Source organism: Columba livia, chromosome 3 (genome assembly GCF_036013475.1).
Source record: "Columba livia isolate bColLiv1 breed racing homer chromosome 3, bColLiv1.pat.W.v2, whole genome shotgun sequence".
In the NCBI taxonomy this organism is placed as follows: domain Eukaryota; kingdom Metazoa; phylum Chordata; class Aves; order Columbiformes; family Columbidae; genus Columba; species Columba livia.
Window position 1 is genome coordinate 117,459,045 of NC_088604.1, and position 21,278 is coordinate 117,480,322.

Genomic DNA, 21,278 nt, shown 5'->3' on the forward strand with positions numbered 1-21,278 from the left:
TCCTGCAAATGTCAGGATTCTTGTCACTGCATTACCCACCTTAATTAATTGAGAAAACAACACCAGCAGTGGGTGCCTTTTCTAGTAATTGTTTTCTTAATGCTTTTTTTTTTTTTCTCCAATTCCCTATGCAGCCTGTTGAACTCTCTGAAAATATTCCAGAAAGAACTCCCTATTCACGGTACCCCAGAAGTTCCTGTTCAAGTGTTTATCCCACATACTGCACAGACACAAGCATCTCTGAGATAGGGAGCACATCCTTTTTTCCTTCCCCTACTCAGCAAACAGTAAATCTGCTACTTGTGGGTATTTGGTGCATGGAGCCTGAAAACTGTTGCAGGTCTTCCAGGTCTCCAAAAAGCCACAGAAGGCAGAACTTTTCATTCTCCCCATCACTCGAATCAGATATCCTGTTCCGGGATTTTTACCTTAATTTGGCAGTGACATCTTCAGCAAACCCTTCCAAGGACTGTTTATTTACAATAGCATTTTAACTCTGAACACAGACACATATATTTCAGACATGTTATCTGGAAGATAATCACTTGATTTTCAAGGTCTCGTAGTTCATTCTTACAAAAAAATCAGTGAAGACAAAACTTTCCCAAAACTTATCAAAAGCCTCATAAAAAACAACTCCTTTTCTTGCTCAGGATGGTAAAGACTAGAAGCAAAAAGCACTGTGCTTTGGACAAAATGAGCTGCTTTGCCAGCAATTTTACACATGTAAAACATACAAGGGTGGAACTACAAGAAGGTTCTTGGGAAAGGCTCTATAAATAAAAGAAAGTGGCAGGAGGATGGTGGGAAGAAGTAGGATGTAACAGCACACTGACTTTTATGGTAATTTGTTACAGGGTTCTCATCAAAAGCAATTTTTTCTAAGACTAACTGCCTTTCTGCAAATCCCTTTTACCACGATTAAAAGCGAACAAGCAAAAGCAACTGTGACCACCACCACCACACGCAAACACAATCCCTACAAAATCAAAATAACACCTCTGTTCTTGCAGGGATTTGGCAGTCCTCACAACACGTAAAGAGCCAAGGAGCTACATTTTTTCTGCTCATTGGTCACAGATCCAGGCTTTGGGGCATATAGGTCCCTTCCCTTCTGATCCTGCAGTATTTAGGATTGAGAACTTTGAAGGCAAACTGCGCTCGCACGGAGCTCTTCACTGTATCCTGGTGAAGAGACACCCAGGCTGGAGGATCAACCTGTAAGGATGCTCAGAAAGGTGGCTGGGTGGGGGGCACCACCCCACTCCATTTCAGAATCATCCTCCAGCAGATGCCACCAGCACAACGTGCCCAGTACACCTCTGGACACCTGCAGATGTCTGATGGGGTCAGCTGGAGCCAGAGGTTGGCTGGAGAGCCACATGCAGAAGGCACACGGGAAAAACTTGGGCTGGTTCAGCCAAACTGAGGAACTGCTAAACACAGAAAATATAAAACATATTCTTTAAATTAGCATGTTATGTTAATGTTTGGTTACTGGCTTAAGGACAATACACAAGTTGGAAAATAAAATGTTTGGGGCAGTAGCAAATACACATAAATGTGCTGTTTTCCTGGCAGCTATTGTTTATATTGCAAGAAGTACTTGCAAATTACACATTTCGTAATTAATATCTGGTTAATGGGAAAATAAATCTCTATGTTTAGCCTGACTTAAGCTTGCCTTGTTTGTTTACATGTCTACTTCTCTTTTTAGCAGGTGCAACAAAACCTTCAATAAAACACTAACTGTACAGACATTTCCTTTGGAACTTTCCACCAACCCTGGCCAGGCCAAGTCTTGCTTTATTTATTGCACAACTTTTCTAGGAGGTAAATACATATCGTCCGGGAAATAAGGGCTGAGTTTCTTTTCTCTTGACTTCATCAACATGGATAAAAGTGTTAGGGAAGACTTAATCTCTGAAAAAATGTGTTTTCTCATGTCCCGACACAAAACCCTGTCCAGAGGAAGTGCATGAGCCCACTATACAGATGTATTCGACCATCACAACTTTTTAGTGCTTGTTCTTCCTGAGCTCTAAAAATGCTTGACAGCATGTTTACGTACCCAAAACTATCCTTTCCCATGGAATTTCACCAATTTTATATGCCCTGGGAAAGGAAGAGCTGGAACACATTCAATACAAGCAAATACACACAGTAAAACAAGCTGAGGGCTCAAAAGGCTGAAATTTCTAGAGATGATACATAACAGAAGGCAACAGTAATTTGTTTACTAATCTCCTCTATGTAAAATACAATAGCATGGTTTATAATCAGAAATATATGTTGGATCTAATGAAAAAGCTGACATTTGGGAAAAAGGAAAAATGTTGCATGGACTGAAAAAATGTTTTCATTCTTGAAAGGATGTCGTTTAGCTAACAATTCTATGGAAAAGCTGGCTGAGTTCCAAGGTTTTGCACCACCACCATAACCTACTACACCTTCCCACTAATTATTTACTGAATTTCTTTCAGGTAGGCATTTATATATAAAAAAAGACCTCATCGTAAACTTCCAATGGTTTCTAAACGGCTAATGAGAAGTAGCCTAAATAGCCAACAAAAAAGCATTTAGCTGGCAACTATCAAAGGAGCTTTTTACATTTGGCTTGAGGCTTTAAATATTAAATGTACACTAGAGACTGCTAAAAAAATTGATTATTTGCATTGCAGTAGCTCAGGATTCCCAGTTGTAGGTCAGGATCCCATTCTCCCAAGTAAGCAATTATTTTCCAGCTGGGACTGGAAGAGAGCAGGAGAACAGCACTACATTATTTGTCATGCAGCCTTGAACATCACAACTTGACAGAGGGGACTCTCGGCCCATCCGCCAAGGTTATAACCTGCCCTTTCTGAAGGAACTATTTCTTCACAGCAAAATGGACCTTGGGTTAATATTTCATCTGAAGGACAGAACCCTTCTTAGGCAAAGGCTCAGTCTTATTTCTGCTGAGTAAAGGTTAGCTATGAATTTTCAAGGGCTTCATTAAAAATCCTGGAATTTTACAATACATGACGCTGTATCCGAGCATTAGTGTTGAGTGGACCTTATAAACCATAAATCCTCTAGGATTTCTATTGAAAATATTCTGAAGTGTGTACACTAAACTCTTCAATGTTATATTATTAGCTTTTCATGGCTTCATCTGAGCTGCATATTTTCACAAATTAAGCAAACAGTACAAGCCAGCATTTCCCAAATCTCAGGCTGCAGCCAACACAAAGTAATTGGATATCTCCATTGACTCACACTGAATTTAAAGGCGAGATCTTCAAAATGTTTTCCACCTACTGAAGCACATGCTAACATCAAGCTAATACTCAATTCAAAAAAGCAAAGGGTTTGAATTCTGTTGCTCTAGATCTTATAGATGCATCTCTAAAATCTATCTTTCAAAAGGACACAGTAATATCTGCCACAACAGCTGTATTCTGTAAATACCTTGAATAATTTAAGTACCACCCATTCAACCCTTTAACTTTGCTTGCTGCAAACAATACTTACGCAACAGTAGCTTGTGTGTTTTGTAGTTTCCCCAACTCCGCTTTCTATGAGAGTGCAAAGAATTACATGACGAAGTCATCTGTACTGCAGAGAAAGTTATAATAGCAATAATAACAAAGAAAGCACCAAATTAAGTCATTCTCTGGATTACAATTATTTTTGTTTTGCTTTTACACCTTCAGAAAAAAACATTAAGTACAAAACCTTTCAACAACTCTGAAGGGTTACACACAATCGGCAACAAAACCACTATAAAAGTCAACATGCCTGGAAGTTTCGTTAGCACCTAATACTCTCCGTGCTGATAATTATTTCCAGTTACTTTAAAAGGCCAAGTTAATGATTACACTCATTGTAACAGGTGTGGATTATATACAGCTGGCAGAAATCCTTTCCTCTGCTAAATTATGCCTCATTGCTATTCACCTGCAGGAACAGGAAGCCGAATGCCCTCAGGAGACGGTTCAGACACAGAGCTAATGATTATCCCCATAGGTGTGATACAGCCAGAAAATATACCCCACGAAACAAGACACACCCTTGTCAAGATATCAGCATTGCACATGGTTTCAGACCAGCATTGCCCAAGCACGCACTTTATCTCTACTTATTTTCCACTAATAATGCATTTATACCCACCGTTCAAGGGCTTGAAGCAACTGTGCTCACACCAGACTATTTAACGTTTTCTGCTCCTGCAGCAGTTGTACAGTTGCATATTTAGTGACACTGGAGACTGACTTTGCGCTGAGATCTCAGATAAGAAAACCTGATTTCACAGTCCCAGGAGCCTGTAATGTTCTGCACAGCCAGGAGACATTAAGACAAAGCCCTCACTCTGCAAAAATTATTCTCTGGTAGAAGATAAGCACTGTCTCCCAGAAGATGCCACCAGGAAACAACTATGTTTAGCTCCTGGCTGAGAATTTCAGGATTCTGTTAGAGGCTGCCTAGTGACCCATCTCACCTTTCTACCAAAGGACAAATGACAGATGAAGCCAATCTTCAATTAACTACAGAAAACTCAAAAAAGCCTAGCAAAAATATAGTCATGGTTGAAATAATCTATTAATTTTTAGTATGTTCCATATTGCCACACCAAACCTTCCCCCTCCTACATCTGCTGTAGGATTACAAAGAAGGAAAAAAGCTTAGTCCACTGCTTAGAGAGTTTTGCAAGGAAGGATCAAATTATTCAAGCCAGCAATTGATCAGTCAACTCCAGGATTAGCAGCTACAGGTGATGAGGAAATCTGCATCAATATCTTCATCATTTTAATTGACTTTTAAATTGTCAAAGAATGAAACACTGCTGCCAGAAGGCCAGATCCCAGAAAGGAACCTGTCTCATGGCAGCCAGCTGGAAGAGCCAGGAGTTAAACCAACAGCTACAGTATCAGTCAACAAGAAGCAGCCTGGCTCACACACAGGGTAAGCAGGCTACAGAGAGATTGCCAAGAGAAGTGGGTTTAAAATATAAAAAAGGGGCAAAAAAGCAAACCTTTCTTCACTATCTTTCATCCCCAAATTCAGGAGGTACAGTGAACCTGGCCCGGCACAGCCATAATGCTTCACAGAAATCAGCACCTCTCCGATGCTAAGAAAATCCTTAGATAACTTGCCTATAGCCTTTATCTAAAACAAAAGGAATGGATTTCAGAGTGTCACACCTATGTTAGACACCCCTGGTGGATGTGATACTTGAGCATCTAGACAGAGTCACAGAATCAGGGCTGCCCCAACTTTCCATTTGAGGCCCCTGGTTTGTTCAGGGTAGTGTCAGGGTAATTTTGCACCACACACAGTCCTACCTGCATGTTCCATCCTTGCTCCCACATGCAACCTTCTTTGGAGCCAACATCACCCAGGTTATTCTCTCTCTGCCAAGTCTAATGCCCCAGGAGAGTTTGGAGGGAGTTGTTTGGGTCTCAGTGTCACCTCCATCTTCAAAAAAGGTCTGTTGGATAGGAACATTCAGTGCCTTCCCCTAAGCCATGGGAATGAGTTTGCACAGGTGAACTGTAACTGAAGGGTTTTGCACTTCATCAGCAATCCCTCACAGTGTGCAATACATGAACGAGGGCTCAGAACCTGGACAGCCCATGTACACATTACAAAAAGCAACCATGAGAATGCTCCTACTATACTAGGACACCAAATTCGCCAGAAGCCCCTGACGGTGACTCTACCCATTTTACATAGCAGGCTGGACAATGTTCAAGGGCCTGACGACACAAACATCTGTCCCAGTCCATATTGGTGATGGGGATACTCGTGAAGTATCGCTCAGATTACCTTCTATTAAAAGTGTCCCTTGCACAGAAGAAATATCTGGACACAGATCTAAGGCAACACAAAGAAAGCTCATCCCTCAAAACCAATGTAGCTTCAAAGGCCAAGCCCTATAACTGGCTTTCTATCTTGCCATCATGCATAACATGAACCCACTTAAAAAATAACGCATGACTTTGAATTTCCAGTGGCAGAGAAATGTATACTTCTTGCTTAAACAAATAAACACCAACATGTTTTCCTACTTCAGTAAAGGATCTTTCCAATGCCTAGTTAGGTGACTTCAAAACCATACATCTGCATCTTACTCTGAAGTTTAAAAGCCACACAGTTTAGTTTTGCTACTGAGAAAATAGTCTAATTGAAAAAGATTCTGGAGTTCAAATGAAATGCTCTAAGCTATCTCCCTGTGGTTTGCAAAGGGAGGTTTTCATGGGTTTGGTTTTGGGTTTGTTTTTTTCTACACTTTAATGCAATATTCATTAGTTATTTGCCTCCTGATCTAAGGTTTCAATTTCGAAAGCTGTTTAGCATCAATGTAACATTTTGAAGTGGATGCAAACTAGGAGTCTGCTTATAGCTCTGAGATGGCTGGGAAACATCCAGTACTCCTCCATCCCCAGCTCCCCTTTTCACTCCTGCACAGTGACTAAGTCCAGTACTAAGACTAAGTCAAACACTGCATCATGTGTCACTCCACAACTTCAATGTTTCCTACTTACTGAAGCATCTCTCGTACATCATTACTAAGTCATTTGCTCTCTATGTAAGAGGAAAAAAGAAGACTAGAGCATGCAGAAGCCATTGAAGAAGAGGACAGGTCAAAATAACACTTTATGTAACAGGAAAAGGCTTTTCTACATCCTGCAAGCATATCACATATGTCATTCACTTCGTGATCAACATGCATCAGTTTGACAGAACACACAGTTAAAAAAATGTTTCCAGATCATACAGGATTTTGCAATATATTGTATTTTTTCGTATCTTGTTGATTTATGCAATGGTTTTTTAATTAGTAACTGTCTAACTGGAACTGAGTCTCTGGAGCAAACGTTGCCATTCATATCATAATGATGTTAGCTAAAGACATTCTCAAGCCTCTTCTGGGACACCATTCACTTCACAGGTATATTAACCTCTTGTGAGTTGAGAAGGGGAAAATGAAAAAGCACATGCACACAGGTGTCTGTTTGTGGCACATTTAAAACTCCGGAATATCCTTTTACATCATCTCTGGGGTTAAAACAAACAAACAAACACACACCACACACACACAAAGAAAAAAGAAAACAAAACAAAACAAAACCAAAAACAAACAAACAAAACGAAACCAGCACATCTAGACGCAAGAGACATGATTTATCTCCAAAATAAACAGAACACAATTTTATTAATACACATTAGAATATGGCCTGTATCTTCAAGCAAATCCAGGTTACAGCACTGCATCTTTACCTCAACTAATAAGTGCTAGGAAAAGTACAAGTGGCAATAGAAATAACATCATAATATTTGTCTTAGCAAAATCCAAGCAAATTTGGATTTAAACCAGAATTGTTCATTCGGCCTTACATGACAGTAAGCAGATACTAATGTCTATTCCTACTCCCCATGACTATAGCTAAAGTCAAACATGACACTTGAGATTTCCAAAAGCATTCCAGTTCAGTGCAAGGAGACTTCTTTACGCTGGAAGTAATAAGTGTGATTCTGCAAGTTATCCTATTTAATTTCATATACACCTGGAGAATCAAGTAGGAAAAAATAATTTTTAAAAAGTATCAAAATGAGTATTGCAAAATATCTGCTTTGCAAATAGTCCTGAGACATGACCCACTCTCAAGAAGGAAGAGCTCCCCTACATCCCTAACGACAGGGCAGGCAGGAGCCTGAGCTATAAGGAAGGAGTCCCATCCCTGGTGCACATACAGCTTGTTGAGGTACATACCATAGTAACCCCTGGGCTTCCCTGACTTAAAGTGAGGAAACTTCTAACTCCATACCACAACCATCCTGTCACCTACCAGCCCCACTCAGAGAGCCCATATCCATTTCTCGGTCATGTGCAGCCTGGCCCGTACAATCCCACCCCGAGCTGACAGGTCAGGCAGTTTTTCTTCCATAATAAACATCAAAGTCACAGCTGCAGCAAGTTGTATCCCTGGGCAGCACTCAGTTCTCAGTGTCAGCAGGATGCATTCGTAGGCCGACTGGCAAGATTCCCTCTGAGAGTTCTTTCCAACATTGTGCAGCTGATGGCAGGGGGCAATGACAGATGACAGCAAGCGATCATCTGTCACTGCCTGCGAGAGCTATACCCACACACTAAATTAGCACTGCTGCAATACTTGCAAGCTAGCAGAAAGGGAAAAAAGAAAAAAAGCTGAAGTGAACGGTATCAACTGACTGGTAATAATGCCCTTGACCCCTAAGTGGAGTTCTCTTGATGCTCACAGGTAATTCTATTCAGTCCAATCTCCATTCTGCTGAAACACGCATGTTAAATTGAGTTTTGTCATTTCCCAGATGTTACTGAGCTTCAAAGCCTGGTAACTTCTCCTTGCACACAGCCCTTTTATGTAGAAACACACTCCTGGTGTATTCAAGCTAACTGCACACATGTGAAAAGTGTTTATGAGGAGCTCACTGCCCAGCCACAGAAGGGAAAACTCTCCACCTTTGCAGGTAAAAAACACAGATGTGAGAGGAAGAGGCTATTACTCAGCAAGCCACATAGCAATCCTTTCCTCAAACACGCTTGCATCTACACAGTGGATAAACAGCCTTTCGGGTTCGACTGGCAAGTCTTCAATTTGAAACGACACTATTTGGTTCAGCATATAACTCTACAGCTCATAACATGCTTGTTTCCATGTTCTCAGGTTAATTCCGTAAATCTTCAACAGAACAATTAATTATATCAATATACAAACATTCAGACCACTCAAAAATCGATATCCCAAACATAAAGCCAAGCCATTGAAAAAACATATCTAATGATGCTAGGATATTATACTAATGAAGCAAATTTTACAGTTTCTGAAACAGACCCTTAGGATTATGTGTGAAATGCTTTGAATTCCCTTGGATCTTAGTTTTTCAGTCATATCCATACAACTGGCATCTTTTTAGTCTCTGGGGAATTTACTGCCAACTTATAATGCCCTCATGATTGAGAGATTATCCTCATGTTGGTGTCATCATCACGTAGATTAAATTCAAATGTACTAAATTAATACACAGCTGAAATAGCTCAGTTTCACCAATCTCAGATACGGATGTTAAAGCTCCATGGTTCAAATCCCTTGTGTTTCAAATGGGGCAGAGATTAAGGCAGAAGTCTCTCTAGACTCTTATTTTACATAACAGGAAAACTGAAGTTTGCTCTTCTCACTCTACAAGGTTTGCAGAATAATTTCTGACAATTTCTGATAATAGAATACCATAGCAACAAATGAGAAGCTCCAAATGATATGCGTGACTCTGAAAGGAAGTGCATAGTTCCTGTATATAAAAACTTTGATCTACTACAGGATGGTCAACAGCATCTGTTACTCTAATATCCCCCATTATTATAGCCATTTAGCTAAACAGATAATAAAAAGATTGTTCCATTAGCCATCTTCCTGGCATAAATCCAGGGAAGTTGCTGAGTGGCCATGAGCAAGTACCAGCATAAATTCAAAGGATTTGGATGGATGGCTGTGGCTAAATGCCTGAATTCTTCAGTGGCAGGAGCCTTATGTTGTTATTTCCAGACTCACATTTTTAGCTACAATATTACACATGCATTTGCGTACTCTGAAGAAGATGGCACCTAGTGACATGCCATATATGATTATGTTTGTAATCGTCAGTCCAACCATATGCAAGTCTCCTTCACATGTTAAACCTGCTCTGAAGGCAATCTGTGAAGAGCTGTTTTAACAAAACATGGATGTATCAGAGCTGCGCAGCCCATGTGCGCTGTACAGCCCATCCAGAAACCGAAATGAAAATGCAAAAAACATCCTTCTGCACAGGCAGAATTTCTGCAGAAGAAAACAGGACACGTTCAGGAGACTGAGATATTAATTGAGACAGAGCTGTGTATGCAGATTCTATTGATTTTGTGAGAAGCAAAAAAGGAGGAGCAATGACAGGAAAAAGGAGACACAATTTTAGCCTGAACCCTGGTAGGTCCTGCATGAAATGCCAGGGGAAGAAAAAAAATAAATAAATGAAATGTCTTATGTTACTTCTCAACCAAGAGAAAAGGTACTTTTAAGGAATTTAGAGATCTTGGTTCTACAACCTTCTTTGCAACAAGACTTGTGAAGAGGCTAAGATACCTTCCACCCCTCGCTGTAACTACAAAAGGGTAAATAATTCTCCCCTTACACAAGAGCTATGAAGGCAGAATGATTTTTGTCAGTGAAATGTAGGAACGCTATGGAGATGAGTGCAAATACACCAAACCTATTTCAGTCTGTAAGTCAGAATGGCTGACTTGACCTTCAGCTTGCTTTATTTTAGCTATACCCCCTTCCAGGGTACCCTGCTTGATTTCAGTAAAAACACTAATTAAAAGTTCAACATATGTGAAAGAGGGACCTACATTTGGATACGCAATACACTGATATGAAGAAGATACTTGTTTGGCTTATCAGTGACAAGATACATCTGCAGTTGGTACACTGAAAATGTACTTCTAGCAGCAGAAAAGCAGAGCAAAACCTGATTTTTCCACATTTTAGAATATACTGTATGCAAGTCTAATAAGAGAAGCTTTTCACCTCATCCATTTAGTATTCATGACACCATTATACCCAAAGAATACTACTGCAGCATCTCTGATGGGCTCTTCACTGGCAAAAACATCTATAGGTTTCTGTCTTCCGGTATGTCTGCAAAAAGGTACAATGCAAAGACAGATTTATCTGAGATAACTTTAGACTATGACACTTACTGATAACATTTGACACGAATAAGCCAATTTACTCTGCATACAAGTAGTTTATGACTAACTCAAAACCACAAGCTGCAGAGAGGATGTACCTTCCACCTGCTGAAAGCACACTGCCTACTGAGTTCCTTTGAATACAATTTTTACAGGGCACCCATAGACACAGATTATTTACTACACAATTGCTAAAGCATTTTAATATGTTGCAAAGTACCAGTTACTTATTAGCCACCTCACTAAATTATGGACCATTGTATTCTTATAAGTAATCACATTGCTTTTATGGCAATTCTAGTAAAAAGCCACTCTGGATCCACATTTAGGGACAACTCAGCTTCAGGGAAAAGCCCCAAGCTACAGAACTGAAAAGCAAACTTCCAGTTATCTTCAAATCCCAAAACTATCAAAGCAACCACATATTTTCCAGGGCCAGGCGAAGAATAAATGATATTTCATGATCCAATCTAATCTTCTGCTGTGGTACATGACTGCTAGGAAGGGGATGACAACTGCAGGACTCAGACTGTCCTTGGAACAGCACGGCTTCTGTTCAACGTGCACGATGCCAGCTTCCCTTCAAGCGTGTTTGGGAACTTCTGATTACAGCACGGGCTGGTGACAGAGCGAAGATCTTGTTCTGGAAGACTGGCTGGCAGAAGGGCACAGCAGATCACTGGTGAGATGCGCCACCGCAACATGGACTTCAGTGACAAGGGGAAAAACAGCTCAGAAGTCATAAGTCTTACCTTCATTTGGAAAGGTGTTCTTCACGAACAACATAGTCCTATGCTTATTTTACTATTTAGCAAGCAAATCTGGATTACAAGTCTTGAAGTTGAAAGCTCCTAAGATAAATTATGCAAGTTTATCTAATGGCACTCCCTGCATATTTTTTGGCCATATTGCTAACTTTCAGGCATTAGTGTTCCACTTCATAGTACTTTTAATTAAATAAGGCCTTATGTCTAGCTGTCCTGAATAAGCCCAGAGCAGCTAGAATGAAAGATAAAAAAACTTCCTTCAGAATTTCACTACTGTCTAAACAGGGGCTTCAATGAGCATCATGTGGTACCAGACAGCTGTACACTTGCTAATCAATATTTTTATTATTACTCTTGTTAAACAGCACTGACTGATGTTTATCAATCAGAGGTAATCAGCTCCCTGGGTGGTCAACCAGCTGTCCAAATTATCCATAGTCATCTTAAGTGAGACACATTTACAGGTAAATATGCTACAATTCACACAGTTTATTCAAACATACTGCGATCAGCAAGACAGTGTTAGCCTAGGTCAGCTGGGAGCTCGCTCTCAATAAACAGTATTTAAAATAGCTGGCAGCACAACTGTGTGGCACCAGCTAAAAACCCTCCAGCTTCTCCAATTTTGAGGCAAACTGACATCTGGACAGTGTCTGTGCAGGTTGCAGCCACAACAGCAGCAAAAGGCTCAGTAAAGCTCTGCAGACGCATCGTGACCAGCCTTGAAATCCCCAACCTCCAGACAGGAGAAGAGCTCTTTGGGATGAGGTAGAGGGGTAGAATTTCACTTCTGATTGTAACTGTAGGACTGAAATAGCAACGTTATATATAGTCCCCCAGACAAAATGGTTATTGGGCTAATTGGACAGCCAAGTGTTTAACATGCCCTGGAGATTCGGGATTTAAATATGTTCTTCAACCACTACCAGTTCTCTTGTACATCTTGTTCTTCTCACAACATGCAGAGTGCATCTTGGATAAAGGCATGTCACAGCCTTAAAAAAAGTTCACACTAGAACTTCAGATACTGGAAATTACTTTTCCTGGGATATGAATGAAGACAGAAATCCAAATCCTCTACATCACAGCCTCCACTCCTTTCCCCCTAGCACGAGTACGTGAGGAGCGACTCAACATCAGCAGAGCTATAATGTCATAAACCAGGTATCAGAGATCAGAACATACGCCTATTAGGTTTTTTTTTAATAAGTGAAGGATGAACAATGACGTCAAGAAGTCATAATACACTGGAAAACCTGCCTATGTGGAAAGATTAATTAGAAGAAGTAATGAAGATGAATACTCATTTCCTGTCTAATGAAGAGCCCTACCTCTGAAAAGGTGATATAGGAGGTTTGCCTACTGACAGCACATGCATGTGCACACATACACAAAACACAACCTTTTCAGACAGTCTCCCCTCTTCTGGGGGTTTGATGGCCTCTAGAGCTAGTTCAGAATTTCAGTAGCAAAACGGCTGCCTGTAGAGGAGATAGAGCAGCACAAAACATTAGGAAAACAGAAAGCCAAGCTGCAGACAAGAGAATTTACACACCAAGAGCAGAGGCAGCCTGCAGGTTTTACAGACCTTCTAATCTAGCATAATATTTGGAGAAGACTGGGGATGTAAACAGCATCTGTATCGTTAGAAACGCTCAGAAATTATAAGCCACACAGACAAATAAAGTAAACATAAAAATGCTATGTTTTGTAGCATTAGGTTGTTTGTGTCTTCTCAGCACTGGAATATATAATAAAAGTTGTCAGTTAAACAAAGAAGGTGAGACTGAAAGACAATTCTCTAGGAACGGATCCTACAGAGTGTCTTCTGTCTCTACCCACTAATCCCAAATCAAAAAGGAAGGCAGCGGTGTACACTGGAATACACTGTTCTCACTGTACACACAGGCCAAGGGCTTTATCATTTCTGCTCTGTGATGCCAGCTGCAAGTGTACAGAGACGCTGGAAAGTACCAGGACAGTAGGAAGAAGCAAAAAGCAGGAGAGCGAAAGAGCGTCTCATCCACATTTTTAATGATAAAAAGCTTTAAAGCAAGTAAGGGAGGTATTAGTGCAAAACTGACATTTACTGCCAGTCATTTGTATTTCAAGAACTTTTTCAAACTCCTTAGAAAAGGAACCAAAACTTCCAAACGTATTTATCACATAACACCAATTACTAGTGGAATGCACATCAGAGAGAAGTATCTAAAGTGGCTATTAGTTAAGGCCAAGCATATACCAAAACATTAAATGACATCACGACTTGATTAGATGTCAACAACAAGAAAATTCTTACTTAAGCCACATAGTATTTGAAAGTTTGACAGACACTCACTAAAGCAGCCACTTTAGTGTATGCTGATCGACTTGGCCACAAGTTTTCTTCACTGAAATATTTAAGGTGAAAATCATAAAAATGAAACAGTTTCCAGCAGGCAGATTGAAAAGGTGTCTTGCACAAAATTGCAAGTTTCCAATTTTTTGTTAACATTTAACGATTTACAGTTATCTACAGGCAAAGCTTACCAAGGCTCAGCCCATTTAAACAAAAGACAACCTGCAATCTCATCTTCATAGGAAAGGCACGAAGCACTTTCAGTTAGAGAGCAAGGATAATATTCTTGCATACCAAAATAGTTAGGACTACTCCCAATACCTGAGAAATCTACAGTACGTATACTGGGCTGACTCCAGAGTCATTTCCCCTTTTTGAAATTGTCTTCCTCATTTCAGAAACTGGACCTGTGTTGTGGATGAAACCCAAAACTCATTTTCTATTCCTGCCTCTCTCGCAGCAATAAGGGAGATGTTTAGCAGTGGGAAACGCTTATTAGCGATCTTCTGTGTTTGATGTAGTACCATTTCCCTAATGGGCCTTGAACAATTTCCATGTTTTGAAAGCAGAAAGATTTCCTTTTAAAAATGAAATCGGCAGTCTGATGGGAAGTTGACCTCCATGAAATATTTCCTCCCATTTTCACTATCCGTGGCAATCCCTCATCACTTTTCCCATCTTCTTTCACTCTGTTCACATGCCGATTTTTAAGTGGTTGTGAAAAAACATGAGGTGCAACTTTCAGGTGACCGCAAACCTTTACTAGGCTCACTCCCCTGCTGAACTAGAAATTTTCCTCACTTCAAAATACAACAATCTCTGTAGTACAAGCCAGCAAGGAGGTAGCGTTCTTCACATTACGGAAACAATAAAATATGTAACAGACGCCAGCTTGTCACATTAATTAATTTTTCTTTCTTAAAACCCATGTTGAGAATCATTCAAGTAATAACATGAAATCAGCCAGCACTCTGTAATACAGATGAAGCAAATAGTCCAGAACCTTCAGCAACAAAAGAATTTCATACTGAAAAATACAATTAAAATCAGAAAGCTGTCCTGCCATCTGTTTAAAACAAAAAGTTTTACATTTCCCTGTTGTTATCAGAAAATAGCAAAATGCTACGTATGATTTTATTTTGGAGAATTATCTTTACTGATGACAGCAAAATATATTTAAACATGCAAAATACACAGTAAGCATGTTAAACTGCAGGATACCACATTATTACTACATTGTAAGATCAGAACTTAAATGAACTTGCTTATCAGACCTCCACTGCAGTTATGACCATACTAGGATGAGCAGCAAAGGTGAATCTAGCACATAAAAATCAAGAGAAATGGCATAAGGTCAGAAGAACACGTACGCGTTTTCATCCTAGGCTACTCTTTACTCTGCTGACAAAGTCATTTAAACACAGAAGCCTGATCAGCCATTTTTTAATATGGTTCTTGTTCATGCCCTAAAGCAATCGTGCAGGACCTGGGTACCCAGCAGGACACATTGGAGCCAACCCAAACATAATTAAATGGTCAAACCACATGTAGTAATGAAGAAACAAGGAAGGCACGTGCGTGTCAGTTGTTAGATGGCCACAGTGCTGCAAAGTAGGATTCTGGGAGCCATTTCCCTCTTCAGTTTGCCTTCTTTCCAAGTTCTGTTCCTGCTCTTAGAAGTAAATGCCAAGAGGATGGCTCCGCTAAGCCTCAACGCCACTGATCTCATACCACAAGAGCGGCATCCTTACAGTCTTTCATGCGTGGCGTAACCTAAGTACATGGATCTGAAACTACACACCTAGGATGACATATTAGGAGCATATGGCTTCTGCAAGCATGAAATTTGCTACTAACTTATCAGAAAGCTACAGGGGACAGCAAGTGAACAGTCCACACTGGTCACCACTTCCTGGTCAGAATAACTTCCTTGGCAGCCTTTTTGACCTATCGTCTGTTCGACTCCAGCATTATCCAGCCTCACTGATGAGGCTGCAAACCCTGGAGGATTGCTGGTCATGGAGAACCATGCAACAGGGTCAGCGACACTGATGGATGGCAAAGAGATGGACTGCACAAAGAACAAACGAAAGGACTGTCCAGATACACTGCTAGACACCAGACATACATATTGTTTTTCTGTCTCTGCAACAGAGAAGAAACAGAAAAAGGAACAAGAAAATGCAAGAAACAGCTCAACCAGCCAACAGGTTAGAGAAACCTGCAGAGCTTCAACCATCACGCCTCTATGCTAAATAAACACTCCCCTTGTGTTAAATTTTTATTTGTGTCTGGTTTTCGCCCACATTGATTCCTGTAAATTTTATACAATTTTACTGATAAGGCAACAACAACCAAAGGTGCCAGATTTCTCATGTAAAAGCCATGCCATTATCCAGGCAATAATGTACAGCTTTGCACAGTGTCTGGCAAACAGGACAGTCAAATGGCTAGAAAGAAGGCTGTGACTCGTGCCTTGTCTCCATACCCGTTGGTAATCAGCTCCCAGAAGAACTTGTCTGACCAACGATGCTGGCAGGCAGGCTTATCTCAGTTCATCACTTGGGTTAGCAAGGCCTGTCCTTCCATATTCAGAAAATAACAGGCCCTGGTTATAGCAAAAGCAACTGTTTAAAAAATAATAGGTGGTTGGAAAACAAAAAAAAAGAGAAAAGAGAAAGCGATCACATAGAGGGTGTTTTATCCTGATATTATTTCTTCACATAGTTCCACTGTCTTCACAGGATCCCTTTACACAAAGAGAAGGAAATAATTAAGAGAATTTCCTCTATAACCTCTTTTTTCAATATATCTGTAATTTCACAATAAACATGAACCCAAACATCTCTGCAAAAGCAGAAAGTGGCATTTCCTTCCTGGTCGCTGCATTATCAGCACCCCAATAGAAATATATTTACTTCCTTTAAATAGACACTGCTAGGATGGCATTTAGAAACAAGCTTCACCTAGTTGTCATGAATTATTAACCAGAAAAAACCCCTCTTGTTGCCCTTTACAGAAGCTTGATTTGCAAGTTTAAAAATCAAACTGACACTTACGTCTCTTGTACAAATACCCAACATTTTAAAAAATGCTTTGAGCATTATAAATACATTTTTTGTGAATATGAGAACAATTCTATAAATAGCTATTCTTCACAGAATTGCTTCAAGACATTGTTTTTACACACAACAGTAGGAAACTGAAGGACGTCTTAGTGCCAAACATATTAAAAAGTGAAATAAACTCTCCAATCAACTCTGGGTTTCCATTTACTATTACAAAGTCAGCTGTTATTTTTCAGCTTGGTCAAGTAGTTTATGTAAGGGAAGGAAGAAATCAGAAGACTGCACTGTGTTCTGGCACAGCTAGTGGGTTGGTGCAAATCAGTCATAGCCTTCAACTTCTGAAGGTATTCACTTTGCTTCTCAGGGCAGTAATTTAACAACTCTGGACTGTCAACAGATGAACCCGCTATTAAAAACCATTACCTTGTACAAGCATAAGCAAAGAAAAATGAGATTTTTATTATAACCCCATGATACATTTTCCAAACACACTGACTCAAAATTGCGCTTCATCTCCTCTAAAAAGCAAACATAGGAAGATAAACATGATCTAATGTAACAGCAAATTGCCTGTACAGTCTGCACTTTTAACAGTTGCTACCTCCTCAAGCAATTTTTGCACTGGTAGCTAAACATAAAATCAATGGGAACGCCTGGAAAACAGCTATACAACTGGTATACCAGGTTTCCATAGCCAGAATACTACAAGTATGTGTTCAGTGATTTTGGCATACACTCCAACACAAGGCCGAAGCTCAAGAACTACCAAGTTTTAACACCATTTTCAACAGGGAAGTGGTACAAGCACTTACTTTGTAAGTACTTGAAAATGCATCTGTAAAAAAAAATAAAAAATGGAGGAATTCATTCAGTTCCCAGTTAATCCAGTATTTTTCTATGACAACCGCAACAATTTGGTATTATATGTCTAATATGGTATATGAAACCAACTGCATCCAATTCTCAGGGTACCGATACTCTTTCACCCCAATGCAGCTCCACTGACTCCAACAGCTGGAAACACAATAGTGCTGATTTTAAGGGGTGACATGGATGTGAAACTGGAGTAACGCAGCAATGAATCAGGCCATGAGCTTTCCCAACAGCTCCCCAGCCATAACAGTGATCTAAACATGCCGGAATGTTTTTAAAAGAAAGTGAGTATCCAGCGAGGATTATTAAGAACTGAGTGACGTGGTCCAGCAGGCATGGCCAGGGAGCACGCAACAGTTGAGGAAGAAGAACTCAAAGGGAGCTCTGGCCTCCGGGAATTCTGGGTCTGCTGTGCACCACAGCCAAAATCCTCAGTGTACAAAAGGCAAGACAGAGAAACCTCAAGCCAACTATAAACAACAACAGCATCCCCAATGGATCCTTGCCTGTAAACCAGGACAATTATACACCTTGCTGGCCATCAGATCATTAAAGCAGCTGGAAGTTACCAGGTCTTCCATTCACCTCTCCACATTTTGTGCACCAGGGATGAGCTACAGGCCTGGTGTGTTTGCTCACCAGGAGAGCAGAGGAAGGTATGCCGATAGAATGCTTATTTGCTGTGCCAGGCCTCCTGACTCCTGCCCGTCACACCACAGAAACGGAAAGAACCATTCTGGAGCAGAAACCTTTTCTCTTACCTTATTTTGATCTGTCCAGTAAAAGAAAAATCCCTGTGGATCTGTTCTGAGAATAATTGGAGTCACAATGGTGGAGTCCTGAAAGAAAAAAGGACAAACAAAAAAAATACACGTCAGCACACAGAACACATGATTGTGCACTAGCTCCTTTGCCACCCATACTAATGAATTGCAACATCTAGAAACTACCCTGAAGGTATCACTAGCAAGATGTCACTACGAGAATTTAGTATCACCTGCCTAATCTCCATTTTTCTGACATAACATATTTCCATTACGGAGAAGACAGCACTAAATAACTCTAGACTTGCCAACACATGGAGTTACTCCAGAAAAGCTGGAAGTAGATGAAGTTTAACAGACACAACATGCTAATTGTCAAACTAGAATCCACATGGTAAAGTGCTATAGTTATCAGAAGTCCACTGCCCACTCGGATCCAAATTAACCTTCAGATACAGACAAAAGCTAAATGCCTATAGGCTTTACTTTAACATACAAAGACCGAATTTGCCTAGAAAATGTGGAATAATATCCACTACATTAACACTTTTGTCAATTACTTTCAATTATTATTTTTCTATTTTTTGCTACAATTCAGCCATGAAGATTTTAGTAATGGAAGTATATACATTCCACCCCAACTCCAGCTGAAAAGCTGTCTCCTCTGGTAATGTCCACAGCTCAGGTCATATAAAACTAAGTGTATTTGTAAGTACCATAAGTAAGACATCCTAGTTTCCAGCATACTCTTGTATTCTGACTGACAGCAGGTCCCTGACTCAGGAGACAGGTGGGTGTTCATTACATCTCCCACCTGTCGGGATTCCCTGGTGCTTAATAATAATCGACATCAGTGCAGCTTGATCCTAATAAGTTTCCTCCTCTTTTTCCTCTACTATTTTTCATGACATCTGTAAAAATGCTGTTCTCTTAAGACCTCTACCTGTTTGCCAAACTCAACTGAAAAGTTAAGGAGGAAGCATAGCAAGGAAGGGAAAGACAGGCAGACAGAAAAAATGCTTAAGCCTTATCTCCACAGGAAACCAGGCTAAGCACACAATTCCTCCTCAAAAAGGATGTATATTTCTGTTAAAGTGTTACAGTTTTATTACAGCTTTAGCATTCATCTATTTCCAGAACAGCAGTATGTGAGGTCAACCTACATTCTTTTAAGGAAAAAAGTGAGCTCTAATAGGTGCAGATTTAAATCAAACATATTTAACTGGGTTTTTCCTAAGTGTAAATGAAGTTGATAGAAGTGATATTATCACAAATAAATAAGAACTAACTTAAGCAAGTGCCATTTCCAATGCAAAAAGATAACGCTTGTCTGTATTAAGCCACCAGAGCAGTCCTCTTTGTGACTGAGTACCAAACCCGGGGCAACAGGCATTTGTGGAACAGAGAAGGTGAATTATTTCCATTTTACAGCTGGAAAACATGAGACCAAAGAAGCTAAGTGACAGGCCCAGCACCAGTCAGAAGCCTGCGGGGGAACAGGTAGAAGAGTAAAATGGAGTCAAGTGCAAAGCATGTTTTTATCTCAGCACAAAAGAAACACAAACAGAAGAACAAGTTCTACACTGAGAAGAAATACAAGATCAAACTCTAAATTGAGTGTAAAGTCCTCTTTATAACTGGAAGATCCGGGCTGTGGATTAACTGTACCACAGGTACACTGACACTCAAACAGGTACCACATGGGCTTTCGGAGGCTGGGAACCAGTGTGGCTGTACCAGTGCCAGGCGGTGCCATGGGAATGTCCCAGCTGGGATCGAAACCACTCCAGAAAGCGCCGCTGACCCTTCTTTTCCCCATTACAAGAAAACAGCGTTGTATGCACCTTCCCTAAGAGAACAGACATGCAGAATTTGTACCATCTATTTTCTTTTCTGTTTCTCCGTAGTGCCTAGTTATCTTGTACACCTGAGAGTCAGGTTCTGTTTGAGAGCAAAGGGTAAATTTATTAAAAACATAAAAACATCCAGGTCTTGAAGAGATGTTGACTAGTAGTCTTTACCCACAAGCTTCTACAAAAGTATTCTCAAACCTCTGCCTTTCAAAAGGAAAAAAAACATGCTCTGTAGATACAATTCTCCTTTTTTAGCTTATTTCATTATGTCTCATGCAGCCTGTATATAAATATGTAAAATGAGGAAAGAAAACGACTAAGTGTCCTTCCGCCTTCAGAGAAGATACACACAATTTCGGGGGTGGGAAGAGAAGGAAGTGATGGAAAACAGACAGGCATGAAGTGACTACGTCTAGGATTAATCAATTTGCTGGTTAATCATTTCAAATCAGTTGCTTCAACCGAAAAGCTGTTTGGATTTGTCTGTGCTGATGATGTACAGCTATCAAAGTAACACTTTTGTAGAAGTGGGCTGTAAAATGTTGACTATAATCAGACTCAAAAATGTGGAGGATAGCGGGAAAGAGTCTTCAATACCTGCTAGGTGACACAAAGGAAACCTCATCATTACAGGGATAATTATCAGTCTTAATTTAAGGTCTTCTGTGCTCCAGGAAGTTGTTTAAATCATAAAAAGGCAGTTGTGCATTATGCCTTTTTTGTTAAATTAACTACACTACTCTGACATTAAGTATAGCACAATTAACATGCTGATGAACACAAGAACCCCACACTGTCATGCTGTATACAAATATCAGATCTGAGAAAAACTCTGTATGTGCGACTGTGCACAGGTCTTAGAAAACCT

The 21,278-nt window shown here is 40.2% G+C and overlaps 1 protein-coding gene across 3 annotated transcripts in view; it reads right to left on the reverse strand.

Annotated features, from left to right (window-relative positions):
• The window catches only part of PLCB1 (phospholipase C beta 1), a 405,394-nt gene that overhangs the window by 330,674 nt on the left and 53,442 nt on the right, over positions 1–21,278 (reverse strand). For all 3 annotated transcript variants that reach the window (XM_021282907.2, XM_065059870.1, XM_065059871.1), the window contains exon 2: positions 18,555–18,632. Coding sequence is in view for 2 of the 3 variants with exons in the window: in XM_065059870.1 (XP_064915942.1) it covers positions 18,555–18,632 (78 nt within the window). In the remaining variant the exon portion in view is untranslated. The remainder of the gene's footprint in view (positions 1–18,554; positions 18,633–21,278) is intronic.